At 34.3% G+C, this 23,450-nt stretch overlaps 2 protein-coding genes across 3 annotated transcripts; one reads left to right on the top strand and one right to left on the bottom strand.

The window, feature by feature from the left end:
- Positions 1-70: 70 nt before the first annotated feature.
- On the top strand, positions 71-17,500 carry LOC126824084 (multivesicular body subunit 12B). Its single transcript, XM_050553307.2, has 10 exons — positions 71-187; positions 2,127-2,206; positions 2,476-2,586; positions 3,480-3,570; positions 4,602-4,734; positions 7,813-7,932; positions 8,305-8,408; positions 9,491-9,552; positions 10,431-10,481; positions 12,869-17,500. The coding sequence occupies exons 2-10, from the start codon at positions 2,132-2,134 to the stop codon at positions 12,917-12,919; spliced, it is 798 nt and encodes a 265-aa protein (XP_050409264.1). The 5' UTR covers positions 71-187; positions 2,127-2,131; the 3' UTR covers positions 12,920-17,500.
- A 1,305-nt stretch (positions 17,501-18,805) lies between these two features.
- On the bottom strand, positions 18,806-23,449 carry LOC126823054 (centrosomal protein of 19 kDa). Of its 2 annotated transcripts, XR_007681074.2 has the most exons (3): positions 23,322-23,449; positions 19,863-22,682; positions 18,806-19,832 (listed from the first exon to the last, which is right to left on the bottom strand). XR_007681074.2 is itself a non-coding variant. In XM_050551847.2 (2 exons), exon 2 carries the CDS (start codon positions 22,665-22,667, stop codon positions 22,164-22,166), a length of 504 nt encoding a protein of 167 aa, XP_050407804.2. In that variant the 5' UTR covers positions 22,668-22,682; positions 23,322-23,449; the 3' UTR covers positions 18,806-22,163. The 2 variants fall into 2 exon arrangements, 1 of the variants encoding a protein (XP_050407804.2); XM_050551847.2 differs by having other exon boundaries at positions 18,806-22,682.
- Position 23,450: the final 1 nt, after the last annotated feature.

Here is a 23,450-nt window from a genome sequence, read left to right as displayed (position 1 = left end):
CAAATAATTGTTAGTCTGAGTCCATAAGACTGGATAATCTGCAAGTGGACGGCCTTGACCTTAGGGAAAGGTAACTCTCAATGTATATTTATTATTGGGAAAGACCTGAAGTATTTATTTTTCGTCATTATGTCAACATTTTGATGAATATAAGTTGCCCTTCTATTGAAAACTTTCCTTGTTCAGTGTAAGTGTAATAGCATACACCCATTTCTAGTTTTAAAACATGTAACCGAGAAGTGTTTTCAAAAGCAGTTTGTCCGGCATTATCATTATCTCTTACAGTAATCAATATGTAATGTTATGTTGCACTTTTTAAAAGCTTCTTCCGTTGTTATAAGTTATAATGGGAGAAAAGGAACCATTAATGCGGATCTATGACAAAGCTTACTATAGCGCCATAAATAATCCTCCTAGGTGTATATTGGAGATGCTGTGTTGGTGTAGAATTTGCCATTGACATTTTTTTTTTTTTGCTGATTGAATTAGGTCCCACATGAACAAACTGCGATAATACTATCAAGCATTATTTAACCTGTACAACGGCACAGTGAACATTTAAACGCTAGCTCCCTGATCCATTCTCCTCAGTGGATATGTTTGTTGTTTATCGCTTTCATTTCCGTGTACCGTTTGTCAGCTCTGCCCTTGGTTTTGTGATATGTGATTTGTTTATGTGGGATTCAGTCCTCCATATGTTTCAAAGATATACATACAACTCATCCCGAAGACAACTCATCCCAATATAAGACAACTCATCCCAAGATAAAAGACAACTCATCCCATTCCAAGATAAAAGACAACTCATCCCAACTTTAAAACATGGGTCGAGATTTAAGACAATTCATCCCAACAAATATACGTGCCACTAGTGCCAGTCATATTTGTTTTAATACAATTGCTTTCTTTAAGACCACTCAGACCATTCTGATTTTGTTAAAAAAATGTGTTATCTTAATAAAATTGATATTGTTGTTTTAATAAAATTGATATGGTTGTTTTAAATTTTAAGTTGTTTTAAGTTTTGGGCACTCTGTATACTTATCATAGCATACACATTTCAATTCCTTCTTTGAACCATATATAGATGCGACTGAAAATGTTGGCCCCAGTCGTGCTGATTGTTTTCATATCATTGTCTGATAGAAATTCCTCAGAATATGACATTATATCCTTATCTGTATGTATGAGTTTCACTGTAGGTAATACCTTGGGATGAGTTGTCTTCTATTTCTAACTTGGGATGTGTTGTCTTATATAGGGATGAGTTGTCTTGGGATGAGTTGTCTTTGGTATAAGGTATTCGTTTGAAATCACCTTCAGTAATATAGTAAAATACATAAAAATGATTCTCACAAACTTTGACATCAGGAAATTCCACAATGGTAACTAATTACGTCAGTGATCATGATTCTTTTGTACAGAGGGGTAATATAGCATGCCATGATCAAAATAGGCTGGGAGTTTGAATCATTGAATGGTCTAATGGGTTGTGATTTAGATCATGAGTTCTGCAGCGAGTCCAGTATCGTGGTTTTTATTGTCATATTCGACAGTCTGTATTGACTGACTGTGAAATTGACTGGTAAAAGAACTTTCTTGTCAGTCAAAATACATGCCATAATGGGTGTTTGGGTGGTCTAGTGGTTTAAGGCATGCGCATTACATCACACAGTCTGTCATTGAGTCAAGTGGCATGGTTTTGAATCCCCGCTTGTACATGACAAGGAGTAGGGTCACCTGTCCAACCTCATGGATTTTCTCTTGGTTGTCCAGTTTCCTCCCATTGCTGAATACTCCTATCCTATGTGTAAGCAAATTACTGAAATAAAATTGAACCATATGTTAGTCCTGTTAGTTTGCCATAAAGTTAAAATTTCAAAGAATTTTACCTTAAAACGCAATGAATATAGTAAAATTGGTAGTTTTTATGTGTAAAAACACTTCAAAATATATTAGAAATTGAGATATACCAAAAATTGACATATTCTTTTAAAAAAAATATCTTGCTAATCTTCAATAAACAAATTACATGAAGAATTGATGTAAATTTTTGAAGTGAAAGCCTTAGTTTATATATCAATATTTCTTGTAAAATAGTTCCACATATTAGTTATTTTTTGTAGGTGCAATGGCAGAAGATCTTCCAATAACTGGTGTTTGTATTGTTGCTGATCCAGCAAAATGTCCACCAAATTACACATTGGTACGTACACTGTATGGATTCCAACATGTATGCTGCTGCTGGGACCTACATGTATTGCTCAATTTATATACCATTTATATAAATAGAATATGTTTTTCCTACTCCATTCCCAACATGACTGGGTTATAAAAATAGTCTGACCGTCAATAAGTGTCTAATTTCATCCTTTCATCCTTTCTTTCAAAGCACACTATGTGGTGTATGTCGCTCTTTTACAGTGCAGAAAAGTACCACTTTAACTTCATTTCATTTCATGTTTTTTTTATTAGATGGATAAAACGTATGGTGCTATTCCTGAAGATGCTGACTTGTGGAAGGATAAAATATGGGGTCGAAAGGTCACGAGATACATGTGTGTTGAAAGGGGCTATGCAGCACAGGTTTGTAATAACACTGATAGAGAATAGATTGATTGTTCAGTTTTTACTGTCAAAAAAAATATAAAACTAGAAAAAGGTGAATTGAACAAATAAGCTTGCACATAAAGATCCCTTAGCAGTTGGAATTCGATATAAGAGTAGGCCATTGCGCCGGTGTCTGGGCAAAATTTCCATCACAGCGCACTGTATGGCATATGCCTGTCTTCATTAGCCCAGTTGGAGCAGAACAGTAGGACGTGTTTACAAGATGTTTACAAGATGTTCAAGATTCCCGAAATTCACAATCCATGCCAAGATGTTAAATTGTGCTGGATATGTTTTAACGATATCACCGATATCATCTTTATTTGTGTGTAAAATACGACTTGGAATGACATTTATATTACATGAACACTTGATACATGATCTACTGCATGTATGGCATAATTTTGTTGTAGCAGTGCATGTTTGCTACATACCGATGGGCTAATAACTTGGATCATCTTCATTCACCACATGACTTAAATTCATAAAGGCAACATACTGGACATGTTATGAACAATCAGCAAGCGCATTTTTCAGCAAGCGTGTCTTTCAACAAGGGTGATGATCAAAATTACTGTTAAATGTGCTAATTATTCTGATTATGAACCACATGGCCGATTCTCTCTAAGGTATGACTGTTATTTTAGCCAACAAGAAAGTCTAATCCAGATGTAATAATTAAGCCATTGTAATTGAGCCAAAAGTAGATTGATTTATGATAACATCCTCACCAGTTTATTGTTTTATCTGTCGGCCTTTCAAGCATCAAGCGGTTGAAGCCGATTATAATCAGCCATTTAAGATCCTTTCATTAACCCAAATTCAACCAAATGTTTCTATACTGTAATTAATGTGTGTATGTATTGAAGGAAACCAACGTACTGGTCGATGTTGCTATTATTAATGATAGAGATCCAGTCCCTCCAGGGTTTACAGTTGTAGATAATACTTTTGATACACGTGAGTAAGCTCCCTTTGTTATGATACACATGAGTAAGCTCCCTTTGTTATGATAAACATGAGTAAGTTCCGGTTGTCATGATACATGTGAGTTATTGTGATAAAACAACTTACTTAAAGGACAATATTGGTGCCAGTCATTATCACATATGTGATAGAACTGGTTAAACACGTTCCAAATATTATTTTATCACAGACATCATTGCTACGATAGATGAGTAATCAATGTTTCAACAATCGGAAGTGACGAACGCAAAAGGAAAACACGAGTTATCCTTCTATATAACTGACTGAAGTGACGAGTGCTAACAGATACATGGGCGAATTTCTGCTCACTAATAATTCCTTCGAATTGATCAGTCGTTGTGGTGGCGACCCATGTCCGATTGACCTCAAAACTACAGTACTATATGGAACAGGTAAAAAATGTGGCAGCATCACTATCTTGATATTGTGATGTCATATCAAAAATCAAAGTCTGTCAGTTTAGGCAGAAAATGCCCCCCCCCCCAAATCATTTTGTTTGCAGGTCTATAACTTGTTATTTAATGAGATGAAAGTTAATTACTGAGACACAGGATACAAATTTATGGAAATGTGGTCATATAGTGAATCCTCTAGAGACTAAAGTTATCAGGCAATTGACATTAAATTAACAGACAGTGTTTATGGTCATGAGAGGAAGAAGACTGTTGATTATAGCCTATGTTATCAATGTATTAATTTATGTCACATTCAAGGTCTTACTTACTAGAATTAAAGTGTAAATGTGTGGGTAATACAGGACACAATTCTATGTAATACAGTTATTGCTGAGCTACAAATAGACTAGGGTCCTCTAACTCTTTATCGATTAGGGGGTGTTAGGTGGATGAACGGTTAAGCCTGTCATTGAGTCAAGTGGTGTGGTTTCAATTCCATGCATGTAGTGACAAGGAGTACTGTTGTAGGTCTCTCTCTCTCTCGCTCTCTCTCTCTCTCTCTCTCTCTCTCTATCAAGCAATATTGATAACACACTTGTATAATTGTAGGAGAAAAAGCTATAAAAAAGAAAGTATTATGTGTTAGATGGATGGATAAAAGTATGACACAAGATGTGATCACAGAATTAGTATTGTTGGGTCGCGGATCTCGCAAACCTCCTGTGAATTATACATTAATCGGGTAAGACAATTATCATTGCTATACAATATCAGGGGTGTCAAACATGCTGCTCGCAGGCCAGATCCAGCACACCAAGGCTTTAAATGTGGCTAGTGGAACAAATTTCAACAAACTGACATGTCATTAATTCTTAGTGGTGGAAATCATTTATTATTGTTTTCCAGTTTCATTAAAACTCTGACTTCTGTACTGTATGTCATAGATATCATAGAGGCTCCTATAAACTTTAAAATCCTTACACTGGTCTACAAGTCTCAGCATGATTCAGCTCCATCCTGTATCACAGATCTTATGCAGCCTTATGTACCAAACCGACCACTCCGTTCACAGAATAATCTATCACTTGTTGTACCTTCAACTAAATTAAAATCTTTTGGTGATAAAGCCTTCAGTGTATATGGTCCACGACTATGGAATGACTTACCTGACAAAATAAAGTGTTCAGAAACAGTTGCTCAATTTCGATCTAGACCAGTGATGGGATTTTGCCCGTATATTCTGGACTTGTCCGAATCTTTTTTCCAAACGCCCAAAATTGTCCGACCGGGAATATGCCCAATCGGACATCAAGACATGGTGAATAATATTCAAAATTCCGAAATTAATATAGTTTACTGAGTGTATAACTACCACTCAACCCGATTATCGTCGATAATACGCTGGGTTTATTAGGTAATTAAGTGATCAACGTATTTATCGTGTTATACCGTCTATAGTATAAACCTACCTTGATTTAACGACTTAATCTGCCTTGATTGACTGGCTTAATCCTTTGTCGGACAATTCATCAATCTAATCTTAAACAGAAGTCATTGCTTTCCTTTTGTCGGACTATTCATCAATTCAATAAGAATCGTGGTTTCTCATTTGTCGGGCATCTTAATCGCATTGATGTGAGCCGATATCATCTATAATAAACTAATCATAGATGTCACATATCGTAAGAGTAAATAACACCCTAAATCAATGGACAGTCATTTTGTCTACGATATCTTTTACGTCTTTTAAGAATCCATATAGAAATTCTCATCCACAGTGGCACTTTCCCTTGATCTCGAGCGCGGCACGAATATTGCTGCCAAAGTTATGGCCCTTGATCACTTTTAAAAACCTTGTGACCCTCTAGAAGCTAAAGTTATCATCCGATTGACTTCAGATTCATACACAGAGTGTAAGGTCTTGAGACAAACAAGTATATTGATTTTCAATTAATTTTTATGACTTGAACAGCTAAATCCATGATGTTAAAAGTTTCCTATACTAAACGTTAGCATGGGGCAAAACTTTATAAAAACCAAACAAATTCTAATGGTTTTCTGATAATTACTTAATGAGTTGTTACTCTTAATCAGATTTTGATGTATTATAAATGTTTCATTACCGAAAAAAGTAAAAATATGTGACAACTCTTGTTGACTGCCCGGACGAGTTAGCTGCTGTGGGCGTATGTTTCGTTGCCTGGCAACCTATCTTCTTTATCTTGATACTTCATGTGGACGTAATATATTGTCATCCCAACTGTCCGTCCACAATTTGTTTTTGGACACTCTACATGTCACAATTTAGGTCTATCTCCTAAAGATCTCGGTTCCTTTTGATATTGGCTTGTATGGAACTGTAACTTCATGGATTATGGCTCCTGATTGTACGAAAAATCACGTTTTTAGCTTGTGGGTACTCTAGAGGTCACAATTTTCATCCGATTTTGATGAGACTTGAAATGCATGTTTATAACCCAAAGATCCTGGTACCTTTTAACATTTGCGTATATCAGATCGTAACTTGCTGAATTATGGCCCCTGATAGTACAAAAAATCACGTTTTTAGCTTGTGGTCCCTCTAGATTGCACAATTATTATGATTTAAAAAAAACCATTTGAATATATCACCTTTACACCATAATGTCAGTTGAGTTCAAATTTCGTGAAAATCAGTCCAAAACTACTGGACAAAATTGGTATGTTAAGGTTGTAGACTCTCTAGAGGTCACAATTTTGATCCGATTTTGATGAAACTTGAAATCGTGTTTATAACCAAAAGATCTTCGTTCCTTTCGATATTCGTGCATATCAGATCGTAACTTCCAGAATTATGGCCCGTGATTGTACCAAAATCACATTTTAGCTTGGGGTCCTGCTGGAAATCACAATTTTTTTATCCAAGTTAAAAAACGTTTGTATATATCATCGTTACACCCTAATGATGATTGAGTTCGGATTTCGGGAAAACTGTTTACAAGTATGTAATATGAAGGTTGTGGACCCTCTACAGGTCACAATTTTTGTCTGATTTTGATGAAACTAAAAATATATCTTTATATCTCAAAGATCTCAGTCCCTTTCGATATTCGCGCATTTCAGACCATAACTTCTTGGATTATGACCCCTGATTGCACGAAAAATCGCGTTTGTTTTTAAGTTGTTCTATATCCATCTCTTGCAAAATGTGGGCGTATCTTGCCTGGCTATCGCTGATTGTATACATGTATCACCGGCCCACTTAATTCAAAATTTTAGTTTATGTGGCCTCTTAATCTAATTGATTCTGACACCCTGATACATTAAACAAAAGTTTGCTTGTATAGTTTAGTCTTTTGACTTATGGGGGGTTGGGTGACTGAATGGTTAACTTGTGCGCATTTGATTATAAGGTCAAGTAATGTGGTTTCAAAACCCCCACTTGTACCTGTCCAACCTTGGTTTTCTTCGGGTCCTCTCATTTGCTGTCACTGCTAAAGACCCCTCCGCAGTAGCGTGTGATTGAAATAAAAAATTGAACCATGTGTTAGTCTCAAAATGACCTAGTTTGTTACCACTGTACCTCTCTCTCTCTCTCACTCTCTCTCTCTCTCTCTCTCTCTGGTGAAATACAAAATCAGTTATATCTTAACACTTTAACACTGAATTAAATTATCATCCCAAAAAACAAAGTAGTTCATAAAATCCAGTTAAATCAACAGTTTTATTTTTAATCCAAATTAAAGAGATGCAACCATTTTAAAGAAAAATATGTTGGGATTGCACAAAATGTTTGCATTAATGAATGATATGTTCATAATTCTATATTTTTTTCTTCCAGTGAATTAAATGGTTTTTCGTTATGTTATAAAATTGGTAGACTTGTATTACCAGGTGGTATAAGTTCATCCCAGGTTGAATCAAATACTGTTAATAATTATCATAATAATGTTCTCAACATGTGAGTATTCAACTTGTTAATTATTATTTTGAGTGAGATGTTGGGTTGTTAACCTAGAAATCTTGTGTTCGATCCCTGTGTTGGCCGACAAAAGTTAGATGGTCGTTAAGATAGGACGAAAAACTGAGGTCCCATGTAAAATCGATATAAGAATAGACCGTAGCGCTGCTGTCCAGACAAAATTCTGATCATATCACACTGCATGGGTATGTTTCTCTTCATTAGCCCAGTAACTGATTATGTATTGTAATAGTAACTGATCATGTATTGTAATAGTGATTGATTATGTATTGTAATAGTGACTGATATATATATTGTAATAGTAGCTGATCATATATTGTAATAGTGATGTTATTATGCTATTTATTTTAGGTCTAACGTAGGATCTAGTTTACCATATCCTCTCAATCCGGACCAACCAACAGCTGCACCCTCTATTAGACCCGCAGGTGACGACCACGTTACAGCAGCTAATGGTAAATATATGTTATCAATCATTTAGGGGAGAGACAGAGAGATGGGGTATAACACTGTTTAACGTCATTTCACGACTAACATATGGTTCAATTTTATTTCAATAATTCACTGTGATGGGACTGTGGTAACTGGAGGACCTAGAGAAAACCCATGAGGTGGGACAGTCATGTACAAACAGGAAATCAAAAGAACGTCACTTGACATTATAATCAAAGGCATACCCGACCCCCCATTAATGATATTAGGATGGACTGAAGTAGACGAATGATATAAGTAATTCTTTGTTTGAAAGTTTTGGCTAAGAACCTTATTTTTGGGGGTTACCAAATAACAGACCAATAAACATTTTAAGCAATCAGAGACAGTGATGGGATATACGGGCAAAATCCCATCTCTGATTCAGAGAGACATATGAAACTAACAATGCGCCATTGACAATTGTCACTAAAATATAAAGTATATCACAACTTAAAGATACATTATGGGAGATTAGATAAAGAGCTGGCAGTTCTCATTATAATAGTTACAAACTAGATACTGTAAAGGGAATTTGCTGAAAATTTCAGTCAAATTGATCCACTATGAACCGAGATTTTAGCGATTGAATTTTCGGTCTAGTCTTGATCATCATTACTAAAGTCGGTAGGATAAAAACATAGTCTTGATTATCCATTTTGTGATTTAATTCTGAATGGAAGTCAAACAGCAAATCGGAACATAATCCAATAAACATCGCAGCCTAGCGATGCCTCGAGAGTTGATTATGGTTTGGATAAGTTAATTAAAGTCTAATTATTAATTTAGATAACATTTAAGGCCTAAAGAAAGACCTGCAATATTCAGATTTAGCTCTTGCATAATGTATGTTTAATCCACGCTAATATGTATTTAACATTAAATTGACAGAATTAATTATATCATATTTTAGAAAAATTGACAGAATTAATTATATCATATTTTAGAAAAATTGACAGAATTAATTATATCATATTTTAGAAAAATTAGTTTCCATTTGTTATTATAGCACTGATTGATCAATGTACAAATGTATGTTTTTAGAAAGAATTTTTTTTTATTATAGCATTGATTGGTGTTCCCTGGCAGTTGAATCCAAAATTTCTAATGTTATCTGAGTTACAAAATGTAAGTTGTTGATGACTATCCATTAAATCTTTACCCTTTTCAGTAGTGCATGACGAAGGCTCTGACAACGACAGCTGTCTAGTCGTTTGGATGGCATGAAAAACTGAGGGCCTGTGTACATAGTGGCTCGCACATAAGAGATTCCTTTAGCACTTGGAATACGATATAAGAGTAGGACGTAGCGCCGCTGTCCGGGCAAAATTTCCCTCATAGTGCACTGCATGGCATATGTCCGTCTTGATTAGCCCAGTCGGAGCTAATCCCAATTTCATTTCATGAAAGGAATTGCCTATATCCTAGATTGGGGAAATGATTGAGGTGTGCCCAGAGATACTTACACAGTTACCCTGTACACATATATTTTTACCCACCTCTGTAGCTACCTAGCCCAGTTAATCTTGATAATCATCTGCATTATCTTCTGACATCAGAGTTATTGCCCTTGATCATTGACCTTGATCTTGTGGATAGCTATTATCTGATTACCAAATCAAGCTCAAATTTTAATTATTTCTGATAATTGCTTCATCAGTTGTTGCCCTTGATCACTTTTTAGTGTCTGGTAATTGTTCCTGTTACCAACTGCTTGGGTAACTAAGCTGTTGTGATATGTATTATTGCCTGTAGGGGGGCAGGGGTAACGTTGGATCATACGGTCTGTCATTGAGTCAAGTGGCGTGGTTTCAATTCCACACTTGTATGTGACAAAGTGTATTGTCGCCTGTCCAACTTCATGGGTTTTCTCCTGGTCCTCCGGTTTCCTCACACTGCTAAAGAGTGGACGTTAAGCCCCATTTCTCTCTCCCTCTCTATTATTGCCTGGCAACCCATGTTTTATTGTGTTTGTATAACGATTGATTGCTGTATTTTATTTGTAGATTACGATTCCCAGGATACCATATAAATCTTTATATGATGTGGAAACACAGGTAGTCATTTAAACAATATATTCTTGTTTCCTACAATAAAATGGGGGATGGGTGGTCGAATAGTGTTAGATAGTAAGGTCTGTCATGGAGTAAGTTCAGTGGTTTCCCCCCTTGTCCGTGGTGCAGGATGAAGGACCTGATAAGGAACAGGGTCTAGACCAGGGTTGTCAAACATGCGTCCCACAGGCCAGATCTGGCCCATCAAGGGTTTGAATGTGGCCTGTGGAACAAATTTCAACAAACCGACATGTTGATAATTCTTAGAAACTAACGATGGAAATCATTTATTATTGTTTTCTGGTTTCAGTATAACTCTGACTTCTATACTGTATGTCATAGATATCTGAGTTGTATGTAATACAAGAGAACGTTGTGTTCAATATTATATCTTGGCAATTTGGAAACCAGTCTAAAAAAAACCTGTGTCAAGGACGTTTGCTTTGTTCAAAATTCAGTAAAGTTCAAGGACGTTTGGCTTTATCTTGATATATTTGTATATCTTCGGCCCACTTGATGTAAAATTTTAGTGGCCCCTGAATTGAATTGAATTTGACACCCACGGTCTAGACATTCAGATAGAACGATAAACTGAGGTCCCGTATATACATTAGCATCAGGGCTCACACTGGCTTTCAATTTTCTTCCGCCAAAATGGATGATAATTTTTATAAATAAAAATGTTCATATTTTTTTCCCACCAACTGAAATATTTTATCTGCCAATGTGTGATAAAAAAGACAACATCTAACAATTTTAAGTCTCAGCCAGGCTTATTTTAATAAGCCTAGCTGAGACATAAAACCGTTAATTGTTTTATAATATTAAAATATTATAAAAATATTATAAAACAATTAACCATATATAGAATACAATATACAACAACTTTAAAAATCTGTCTGTATATAATACATTAGCACAGTTTGGATTTAATAAGGTCAGGTTTTTTTTGGTGACTTTAGTCTATTTGAACACCGTACTGCACAATATATTTTCACTATTTACACGTTAGATCTCATTCAAGGATTGCCAATTTTTTATAAATTATGTGTTGCGTGTACAATAGGCCAATAGTTATTTTCAGGTACCGTAAAGGTATTAGAATCTGAATCCCTGCTAGAATGATATAAATTTCAATTATATTTTTGTAAGAGATGCTTACAATTATACCCGTCGTTCATCTTTAGATCATTTTGGTGACGGTAATAGGATACATATGGCGAAATGATTTCTCGCTCAAGAATCGTCGCTATTCAACTCGTTCTTACGTTTTCGACCAGTGGTGATAATATAATTTGATAGGCATGCTTGTATGTCTTACATGACGTATATGAAGCCACTGTAAACGAATTCAGGTATCAAATATTTAATTCTTTTCGAAAGGAACTGTCGGCCATTTTGATTGCATGTATTAACATTTTTTTAAGACGAAACAAAACATCAAATAATCACCGCTTTGATTAATCATTAGGAGTAAATAATGACTTGAGATAGGCTTTATATACATCATTGGCCATTATCAATCAACTAATCATTAATTCAAGACAACTTATTAGTATTACTCATTGACGCAATCCAGATTATCAGCCAGTTGATTAATTTATAGTATTCCGCCACGTGATTAACACTCAATTAATGGTTAAACCAGGATAAATACGATTAGAATTTTAAGATTTTTTTCTGCCAGTTCGCAAAAAGAATCGCCAGTACCGCAAAACATTATCGCCAAAATCAAATTTTAGTCGCCACTTTCATGTTTTTATCGCAAATTGCGACTTTGGCGACCGACAGTGTGAGCCCTGATTAGCATGCATGTTAAATGAGCCCTTGTCATTTGGAATTCGAGGAAGAGATAATAAGGGATGCCACAGTCTAGGCAAAATTCCCCACACTGATCCACAGTGAATATTCGCTAGGCCGCGACAATCACTGATAAGGATGACATCGATGCGACTTAATGAGCCACAAATATTAACTTTTTTCCTCCGACAAATTAAATTCTAAAACATTTTTTTTGATGTATTAGAAAAATAAATAAAGACGTTTGAGGTATTTGTAGGTAAAAATTATTTCCTATTTTAGTGTAAAGGAGTATTAAAATGAGTAAAAGGCGCCATTCTGCTCAAATCTGTAACGTCTTATGTAAACAATGCACGAGCCATTGAACCAATGATTGACGTCGCGTGATATGACGTTATTTGTTGAAAGCAGGCATCTTTTACAGAGATATTAGAACAGTTTTGTAATACTCTGTAAAACAGATTGAAAATTTCCCTCATAGTGTACTGTACTGTATGGTAGATGCCCATCTTCATTAGCCCCATCGATACAGAAAAGTAAAACGTAAACACCGCTTGCATTTCAAATATTTTTTTTATTTTTTTTTTCAGTATGATTATGATTTTAACGTGGAGAGATCGACAAAAGCTGCAGAAAAATGAAAATTTGTTTACTCCACTACACAATTATTTCTATATTTCTACCATTGTAAATATTTACCGACAGTGTGCTAGATAGTCGTACATCAACGTAAAACATGTTGCCTTAGTAACCAGCAAGTTTACTACACAGCTTTAACAGTTTGTGTGACATTCACAAACTTTATAGAAACACAAAAAATTACAATATTATGCTGCCAAAAATGTAAATATAAAGAATCGTTTGCAGCTTAGAATTGTTTTAAATTGAACCATCTAAAAATTGTGTATTTTCTTGATGTTGCGGCCTTCTCCCCCAATAAATATTATATGTTTCGTGAATCATGCTGATCCCCGTAAGTGCTGTTGTGTAGTCAACTCTCTTTTAGCTCGATAGGAATTTCACTCTTTTTTGAAAGGCTTTAATTTGAATGGATGTTTGACAGAGCTATAGAATTTATCTGTTATACACTGTCATTTAAATTTTTATAGTTCAAATATCACAATTTGAGCTGACCAATAATACAAGAAAAAATTATCCTACCCTATTAAAATATTTTCTCCCGCATCCCCACTTGTCTTTGTCAAATATTTCCTTATCCTTTTCCAAAAGACATTTGTCTGGGAAAAATACAGTTCTTTGTTGAAGGACTAATGGCTCATATTTGGGCCATTTTAGCTAGGCAGTATCTAACTTTAATTAAGAATGTCTTTACTTTCACTTTGTGATTGGGTGCCCCCTAAAATGAATGCCAGAGGGCTTTGACCCCCATCCTCCCACCCCACCCCCCACATCTGATTTAGCACATAAATTACACAAGTTTGTTAGTGGCTTACACTTCTTGTTTTAAAGTAAAATATTTGTATTTTGATTTGTGATATACCCTGTAGAAATATAATCTTAAACCATTGCCATGGAAATTATTATTCTACAAATGTTTATATGTATGGTTAAATTAAATTTTTTGTATACATTATTAATATCGGAATACACCTATAGAGGGCAGACAGCTTCCTTATATAATTTAATGTATGTCAGAATGAAATTAATTGGTAAATCTGTTAACTGGACATATTTATATTTATATATAATGTATATCTCAAAATATTAGCACAACGTAAAGCTGCACTACTTTGTTTCACAGTAAACGATGAAAAAATGAAAGGTATGCCAACACAAACTGATTTCAACAACATTATTAAAGGTTTTATTCACTCATCTGTGGAGCTAGTCGGAAATAATTTGATTATCATATATCTACTGTTAATATATTATGTTTATTGTAAATAGATTGTAAAATTATTGGGCTGTTTGTCTGGCTGAAGCCATCTCAGCATTCATGAATGATGGGGCTTGATTATTTATTCATCTATATTGTATTGTGCAGCCTCTAGCCTTAGTTGCCCAGCTCCTGCTTCGAATATTGGACTGGACAAATTAGCATTAATTGTGTATACAGTAACTGGCTGTCTGGTTGTTCGAACAATTCCTTGTACATTGTGCATCGATTGTCAAACGATTTTTGATATGATGTCACAATTGCAAGATGGCAGGGATGACATCATGCTCGGGTCCTGGTGCACATAGTACGATCATTCTTTTTCATCTTAAACAATTGAAAGATTTATTAAAATCTCTGTATGATTGACCTTTGACTAATATCCAGACTAATATTCCTTGTAGTCAATGTGGAGACAATTTAGGCTGAAATATAGGTTTATATCCCAAAGATCTGGTTACTTTCGATATTGGCATGTTTCGGACTGTAACTTCATGGATTATGGTTCCTGATTGTATGAAAAATCACTTTTTTGGCTTGTTCTCTGTCCATCTCTTTCAAAATGTGAAAGTATCTTGTATGGCAACCCCTTGTTAGTATTCTTTATTTGTCACCTATAAAAATGAAATTGTGTTTAATCAGTTTTTATATACCCATATGGACATATATTGCCGTCACACCCGCCCGTCTATCTGTGAACACTCTTACGTGAAAAATTATCATCTGATTGTTTTAAAATTGATATAAGTTGTTTACATTAGTGAGGTGAAGAAGCCTGTCTAATTTCAATAATTCTGTTTATTATGTCTAGAGTTATGGCTCTTGTGAGTTGTTGAACCTTGTGAATGCCAAAAGTGATCATCCGATTTTTGTGAAATTTATATGCATTATTTAAATTAGTAAAACGCAGAAGCCTATTGAATTTCAGCAATATCCATTTATTACGTCTAGAGTTATGGCCCTTGTTTCACTTTGTTGAACCTTGTGAACCCTCCAACGCTAAAAATTATCCGATCTGTCTGAAATTTATATGCAGCATTTAGATTAGTGAAACCACAAAGACTATTGAATTTCAACAATTTACAATAATTACTTCTAGAGTTATGGCCCTTGTTAATGCTCGATTGATGAAAGTTATCATCCAATATGTATGAAATTTATATGCATAATTTAAATTTGTGAAATGGAGGTCTTAAATTTCAGCAATTTCCGTCAATTATTCCTAGAGTTATGGTCCTTGTTTTACTGTATGAGATTTATATGCATTATTTAAATAATTAAAACGAAAACATCTTGTCAAATTTCAAAATTTTCTGTAAATTACTTCCAGAGTTACGGCCCTTGTTTCAGTTTGTAGAACCTTGTGAACCCTCAAATGACAAAATATTATAATCTGATCTGTATGAAATTGTCTTGTAAATGCCCCCAATTACCTGCAAAAGAATAAATATTTAGCTACTGTTGGCATATTTTTTGTTGCCTGGCAACCTATCTTTTTCCTGGGTGGTCTAGTGGTTTAACACATACACTTTAAGTTGTAAGATCTGTCATTGAGTTAACTGGCGTGGTTTCAATTCCCTGCTTGTTCGTGACAAGGAGTAGGGCTGCCTGTCCAACCTCGTGGGATTTTACTGAGTGCTGTAGTTTCATCCCACTGCTGAATACCTCAAGGCGCAATTGAACCATTTGTTAGTCCTGCAATGACAGAGTTCTGTGTCAAGTGGACGTTAAACCCCAGTTCTCGTACTCAGGTCACAATATGAACTGATAGTCTTTATGAAACTCTTGTGTTCGATTCATGGATAGAGTTTTCATGAAATATAAATATATACCCAGTGTAGATTGATTTAGCTTTTGTATAAAGTCACGCAATTATGCTCAGTTTGTTGTCTGCTCATAGGATTATGGTTTTTGTTGTCTTTAAATATTTATTGATAATGTTCTGTATATACTTTTTGATTTTCTATCATCTTAAACACTATATTTAACCTTAGAGATTGCTTTCGATCTTGAACAATATTGTATTATTTAAATTCCCTGATAGTTATTTGCATTTCTCAGACAATATCTAATTTTTACACGGCTTAATCCATGTTAATATGTACTAAGGTCAGCAACTTGGGACTCGACTTGGACTTGGTCCTGCAACTTGTTCCCACCTCTGCATATTAGGGTCTCTTACACTCTGTATTTAGCCTTTATTCTGGCATGGGTGGAAACTTTTGTTTGCCTTTCAGCACGAACACGCGTATGTGCATAATATTTGTTTCAATGTATATATTATATTGTATGTGAATGTAGTCCAAATATGATTTCATATACATGTATACGATGATATTGAGGGTACTGTCTTTATTTAGGTTTATTTGTTTTAAATTGTAAAAAACGTAAAAAAGAATCGTGGTGTGAATCTGAGTGCAAATCTTGAGTTAATGCCCCTGCTTATCTTTAACTTGACCCTGACCTTAAAGCAGTTAAATAAAACTATAGTTGTTTTGTGTGTAAACTCTTAAAAATTGATTTATAAATTGGAATATTCACTGAAAAACAAAACCTAGCTAATTAATGAACAGTCTTTTCATTGGCTTAGACCTGAAATTTATGATAATATTTTAACCCTCAACCAATAAAAAAGACATTCCTTTAAATACTTTACTTTTAGTTTTCGTGAATGAGGTCCCTGCTCAAAAATACAGATAGTGTTCTCTAATTAGAAATGGTTTGACGCATCTGTCATTGAGTCAAGTGGCGTAGTATTGATTTCGCGCTTGTACGTGAGAAGGAGTAGGGTCGCATGTCCAACCTCATGGGTTTTCTCCAGGTCCTTCCCATTGAACTAAAATTGAACTATATGCTTGTCCCAAAATGACCTGATTTGTGTGGAGTGGATGTTAAACTCTCTCTCTCTCTCTCTCCACTAACATTCAAAGAGGATTCAATTTAAGGGAATTAGTCTTATGAAATTATAAATGAATTAATATATAATTTATCATTAATAAGTCCCCTATTCTTTCATTGTTCTACTGACATTCAAAGAGGGTTCTTCATTTTAATGGAATTATTCTATGAAATAAGCAAATGTATTAAGATGATTTATTTGTGTAAATTATATGATTGGTTGGGTTTAGCTGTTAAGTATTAGATAATATATATGGGTAGGCCATGTGTAAATTAAATATAGCAGGCCTACTGTAGTTGATCTGGGCCTAAAGAATATAGTAGGCCATGTGTAAGTAAAATGTAGCAGGCCTACTGTAGCTCAAGTGATCTATTAATTATACTAATGTTTTTATATTGTAGATTAAATACTTATCATTATTCAGAATTTGTTGGGTTTTTTTTTTATCCTTTTAAGAACAAGTATAAGTGTATACAAGTCTAAAGTATTTTTATACCAATCAGGCCCGTAGCCAGCTCATAAAATTTGGCGGGGCTACAGAATTTTTTGGAGGGGCTGAGGATGTGGCCGGCTATGCTCCTAAGAAATCATTATTGTTTTCGAAATATTTGGGGGTGCGAATTCGAATTCACACCCCCAAATATTTCGAAAACAATAATACCAATACCGAAGTCCAACAACGGCCAAATTTGCTGATCCATAACTGCAAGTATTAAGGTAAGCTGCCGATGGATCCAAGCATAAAATTTTTACTAGATATCAACACTAACAAACACAAAGATTTGATTAAGAGGTCACCCCTGTTATAAATGGTCAGTCATGAAACTCCCTTGTATGACTAGTTCATCTAGTCTTTCGAATGGGATGATAAACCGAGTTGCTATGCTATGTATACGTTACCATGTTGCAAAAGAACCCTTGGCAGTTGGAATTAAAATAGAGTAGGCTGTAGCGCAGCTGCCTGGAGAAAATTTCCTTCATAGCACACTGTATGATGTATGCCAGTCGGAACTGAACAGTGGGATGTAAAATCCCATATCATTTCAGCAGCTTTATTAGAATTATGACATCATGTCAGAAATCAATGAAGACTAACTGTCCAAAGAACGTTGACAACAGCATGATGACCAACTGTGTGGAAACAAGTTCCTGGTTCAAGAACACTGAGCAGTACATAAATCATTGACAGATCATATGAACCAGAGATGCTCATTTATGTTTTTAGTTGGGGTTAACTGAGTCCAGAATTAGGTCACCAAAAGTCGTGGAATGTGTTCTGTGGTTTGTTCTGCCGGCCAACATGTGGACATTGGGGATGGTTTCAGGTGCAGCATTGGGATGGTTTCAGAAGCAGCTTGGGGATGGTTTCAGATGCAGCTTGCCCTGTTGTTCCCGGTTTTCAGAGTCTGAATAATGTTTATGATTAGTTCAAGAATGAGGTGGCCTGGACTCTTATTTATGAAACCATTCTTACGTAAAGCTGCAAGTTGTGAGATTAAAAATGGTAAATGGTAAGATATAAATGACAGATTCACTGGTTGTTCTAATAGAAAGCTGATTTATTGACTTCACCTTGGCCATGTGTAGGTAAATTTATCATAAATTGTTGCATATTCCAAATTCACATAATCAATTTCTATTTTTCTTTAACTGCATGATTTTTTGACGAGGGTCTTGCCAACTTTTATTCCACTATGAACATGGCTAAATAAACACAGAACAAATTTTTTGGATCAAAGTAATTTTTTATTTTTCTGTTATCAAAATTTAATAACGATAAAAAGTATAACAATAATTGTTAATATAAATATTCCAACAATCTGTTTGGTAATTATGGACATTTCAAAAGAAATAGGCACAATGAATAATAAATAAAACAAGTTGTTGATATGTTCTATTTTAGTTCTTCACAAACTTGATAATTAAATAAATAGCCACATTAATTTGGTCAACAACGTTTTGTTTGCAATTTGAAACCAAGAACTTTTGGTTTTTAAATTAGTTTTTTTCCCTGAGAAAAGGAGAAGAAAAATAAGATTAGTTGTTTTGAAGAACAAAAATTTAATTAATATTGAATAAAGATAACTGCAATCAGATCTAATTTAAACTACATCTTAAACTACATCTTTATTTCGTATTTTCCATTCACAACAAGATGTCCTGCACTGCTCTATGTTCATGTAATCCATTTAAATGGCAAAATTCGCGTATGTGTCTTCAGCTGTGAGAGGAAACCGAAGGACCCAGAGAAAACCCTGAAGGTTGGACAGGTGATCCTACTCCTTGTTACGTACAAGCGGGGAATCCAAACCACACCACTTACGACCTAACAGCACGCCTTTAACCATTCAGCAACCTACACCCCCACCCCCAACATATTTTATTTTCATTTACATACTTAAACTACTTTTATTATCACAATCCTATGAAAACTTTGAGTGCACCTGTTCAGTCTAGCAACATTTAGGACCATATTTAGACTTGCGTAGTTTTTTTTACCCAATAAACACAATATATACAATCCCAAAATGGCAAATAAAATAAGACGTTTTAAGTTTAACATCGTAACATATGACCAAAAAACATGTACATCCATATGAATAAAACTTTTTTACCAACTTATAAAATGACTTACATGTAAAGGCCTGACAAGGACAGCTGTCTAGCCATTTGGATGGAATTAAAAATTGAGGTCTCATCTGGCATGTACACATTGGCGTGCGAATAAAGAACTCGTACTTGTAATTTCCACACAGAACTACCTTTAAACAATCCTAACACCCATTACCAAATTTAAGTAACAAGCAAGAAATTTAATAGGTAATTCTTAGATTCAATTTAAGTTTCTACTTATAATTCTTGTAAACCTGTACTCATATCACTGTAAACCCAATATAGTTTAATCTTGCGTATAACTTCCCAATCAATTATTATAAATTAGTAATCAATATGGTTGTTTATTTTTGAACAGTGGTCAGGAAATTAAACACTTGTAAATTTGATGCTTGTAATCAGAATTGAACAATTTTTGTCAATTTTAAAGATACATTATGGGAGATTTTTATAGAGAGTTGGCCATTCTTGCTATAACAGTTCAAAAGTAGATGATGAAAGAAGAATATATTGAAAAATTCAGTCAAATTACTATATTCTGAACATAGTTATCATCGTTGTAATATTTGACTAAAAATGGTAGCGAAATGCGTATTCACCTTCGCTGATCGTTTGATTGACAGGCGTTAACTCCACCTACATGTCTCGATTATTAAGTAAAGTTTTCAATGGCATACGGAAACGCTTTACAGCGGCCTCGCTAAGTACACTCTATCATTTAACCTCGATCTAACTGACGTATTTTCATCAGGTTACCCCTTATTTGATTTAATCAATTAGTGAAATCCTATTTAAATCCGAGCTGTAGGCGAGCCATCCGTGGGTCTACAGAGTTGATTTTGGTCTTGTTGTTTAAATACAGATCTAATTTATATTTTCTATAACATCTGAAGCCTAAATTAAGACTTGCAATAATCAGATTTAGCTCTTGCATAATGCATGTTTAAACAATTTGTGAAAGAGATTGGGGCTCGGGTTACAGTGCATAGTGCCCAGACATTATAGAAATTTTTTTCACATAAAACGAAAAGTAGCTCAAACAATCCAGTATTTAAGGAAAATCTTGCTCATAACATTATGAAAATTAATTTTTCTACATTTGATGTCATTGTGGGCCTTTTAATAGTTATATTTTACATGGATAAATGGCATTGTAAAACCAGAGTCGCTTAGCAGCTATACTAGCTTGAGAGTGTAAGCTTTGCAAGTGTATTTATTTTAATTTTAAGATATAAACTTTAATTTTGCAATTTTGAATGTACCAACATCAGATAATGATGATAACACATGAGATATGCCAAAAAAAGGGCTTTTATTAGGTCATACTATGGTTCTCAGACAGTCCTTACCAAAAATCTGATGCAGGAGGGAGGTTTTTTTTTTGTGTGTTTTTATTTTGTCAAGGGATCACTACTGGGCTAAATTATTTCTCATAAATAGCCACTCATGTCCTCTATAATGACTTCTTGTTTAAAATTTCAAATCTCTAATAAAAGCATTTAAACAGAGCAATCAAATACTTTTTGTTTTAAATTATTTTTTTCCTCCCAAGACATAGGAAGCAAAACTTTAAAGATGCATTATTCAAGAGCTAAATCTGCCTATTGCAGGTCTTTCTTTAGGCCTTAAATGTTATATAAATTGTCATTTAGACATTTATTAACATGACAAGACCATAATCAAATCTCTAATCCATCGGATGCTCTTGATTTTCAACAGATTTAAAAATGATTGACAGATAATGATTTAATTAAAAATTGGATATCAAGACTTTGTTTACTATCATAATAATGGTAGCAATGACAATCAAGACTCCAAACAGCCCTAACATAGCTCAGAATGAAGTAATTTGACTGAAATTTTTCAACATATTCCCTTTCCATTATCTATCTTTTAACGATTATAACGAGATCTATCAACTCTTTATCCAATCTTACATAATGCATCTTTAATAGAACTATTATTGTGAGAACTGTCAGTTCTTTATCTAGATCTTTCATAATACATCTTTAATAGAACAATTATAGTGAGATCTGTCAGCTCTTTATCTAAATCTTACATAATGCATCTTTAATAGAACTATTATAGTGAGAACTGTCAGCTTTTTATCTAAATTTTACATAATAAATCTTTAATAGTATTATTATAGTGAGACCTGTCCGCTCTTTATCTAAATCTTACATAAAACATCTTTAACAGTACTATTATAACGAGAACTGTCAGCTCTTTAATCTTGCATAATGCATCTTTAATATTAACAAAACACAGTTTTTATGGGAAACAATCACTAGTTTTATTCTAAAAGCACAACGTTTCAACAAGTATTCACTTATTCTTATCAAGCACGATAAAAACTGTGTTCTGTTAATGTGTTTCCTGATCGCTAAATGCCAATCAAAGAGTATCTTTAATAAGCTTTCCAGAAGAACAAAATTTCGAAGTGGTGTAACCTAAGGCAATGAATTTCATTAGATTTTCAAAATTCGGGATCAGACCCATCAGAATCCCAACCTGATGATTCAATTTTTGCTTGATTTTCAAAATCTACTTCGATGTCATACTCAAATCCTGGATCACCAGGTTTTTTACGATTCTTTTCAAACAAAGCATCCATTTGTAATTTTTTGCGTTGTAACGTTTCATCGTCAACTTTGTTCAGATTTTCTTCAGGATCTATTTTTTCTAATTCACTGTTTCGTGCAAGGCTTGCCTCCAGACTCATTCCGTTTAATTTGTCTTTAACAATAGTCAACAACCGAACAAGCTGTCCTCTTGGAATTAATTTCACAAATTGTCCATGTTTTGCGGATTTTAATTCTGTAATAAATTCGTCTAGTTTAGAGTTTTTGTGAAAGTCTCGTAGCGGCATTGTTCTCCGTCGAAGTTTGTTGGTTTTTATATCAACATAAGCCAACACTAAAGATGGCGGATCAAACTTGAGTCCACATTTTTTTATCAGATATTCATCCCCATCACCCATCTTACATAACGTACTCTGAAATTAGAATAAGTTTACATTAATAAACCTGCACGGTTAACGGAATAACATTTTAGTTTAGATAACATGCACTGCATCTCGGGCATCGTGTAATTAATTATCATGCTGTTTTAACAGGAGTTTCCGTCGTGGTTTCGATCCCTGGTGTGACTGTATGTGTCTTGGAGATAGAGGCACCTCCTCAACCTAGCGGGATTATTCTGTGTACTCACACAGGAAAGACACATACATGTGAGTTAAGATAATAAAAATAAGACAACTTGTCTGAGATATCACCCTCGGTGGATGCGGACGTTAAACACCATGAACAACAACAAATGTGCAGTATAAATTATTGGCTTATGGGTTGAAATAACGATGGATTTGGGTAGATTTGGGTGAATTTGGGTAAATTATGCTAACAGTACACTTCAGTATATCAGGCTACACATGTATAACATGTAGTTTTGTAAATGTACTAATTTTCCAAAAAGAAACTCATTGACATCGAAAAAAGTAAAGTATTCTGTTTATATTTATTTAATCTTTTGGATGGGACAAAAAATGAGGTCTGATAATCTCAAGACAAACCATCGACTTAGGATCTTTCAAAAAAGTTTTTAAAAAAATACGTGCGCCTCGCAGCTTTATACTTACAGTGTGCAGACAAAAAATTAATTTTCAAAAATACTTTATTATAAACGGCAGAAAATTTACAAAGAAAAAGTTTACAAACACAAGCTTCAACATGTAAACAATAACAACCTTGACCTTCAAACATTGAGA

The sequence above is a fragment of the Patella vulgata genome, chromosome 1 (assembly GCF_932274485.2).
Source record: "Patella vulgata chromosome 1, xgPatVulg1.2, whole genome shotgun sequence".
Taxonomy (NCBI): Eukaryota; Metazoa; Mollusca; class Gastropoda; family Patellidae; genus Patella; species Patella vulgata.
This window is presented reverse-complemented; position numbering and strand designations above follow the sequence as displayed.

Excerpts from the sequence above, each read along its gene's own strand:
- LOC126824084 (XM_050553307.2), top strand. The coding sequence starts at position 2,132 with ATGGCAGAAGATCTTCCAATAACTGGTGTTTGTATTGTTGCTGATCCA. Across the intron at positions 2,207-2,475 it reads GTCCACCAAATTACACATTG|ATGGATAAAACGTATGGTGC; the intron begins GTACGTACACTG and ends TTTTTTTATTAG. Across the intron at positions 9,553-10,430 it reads TGTTATCTGAGTTACAAAAT|ATTACGATTCCCAGGATACC; the intron begins GTAAGTTGTTGA and ends TTTTATTTGTAG.
- LOC126823054 (XM_050551847.2), bottom strand. The coding sequence starts at position 22,667 with ATGGGTGATGGGGATGAATATCTGATAAAAAAATGTGGACTCAAGTTT.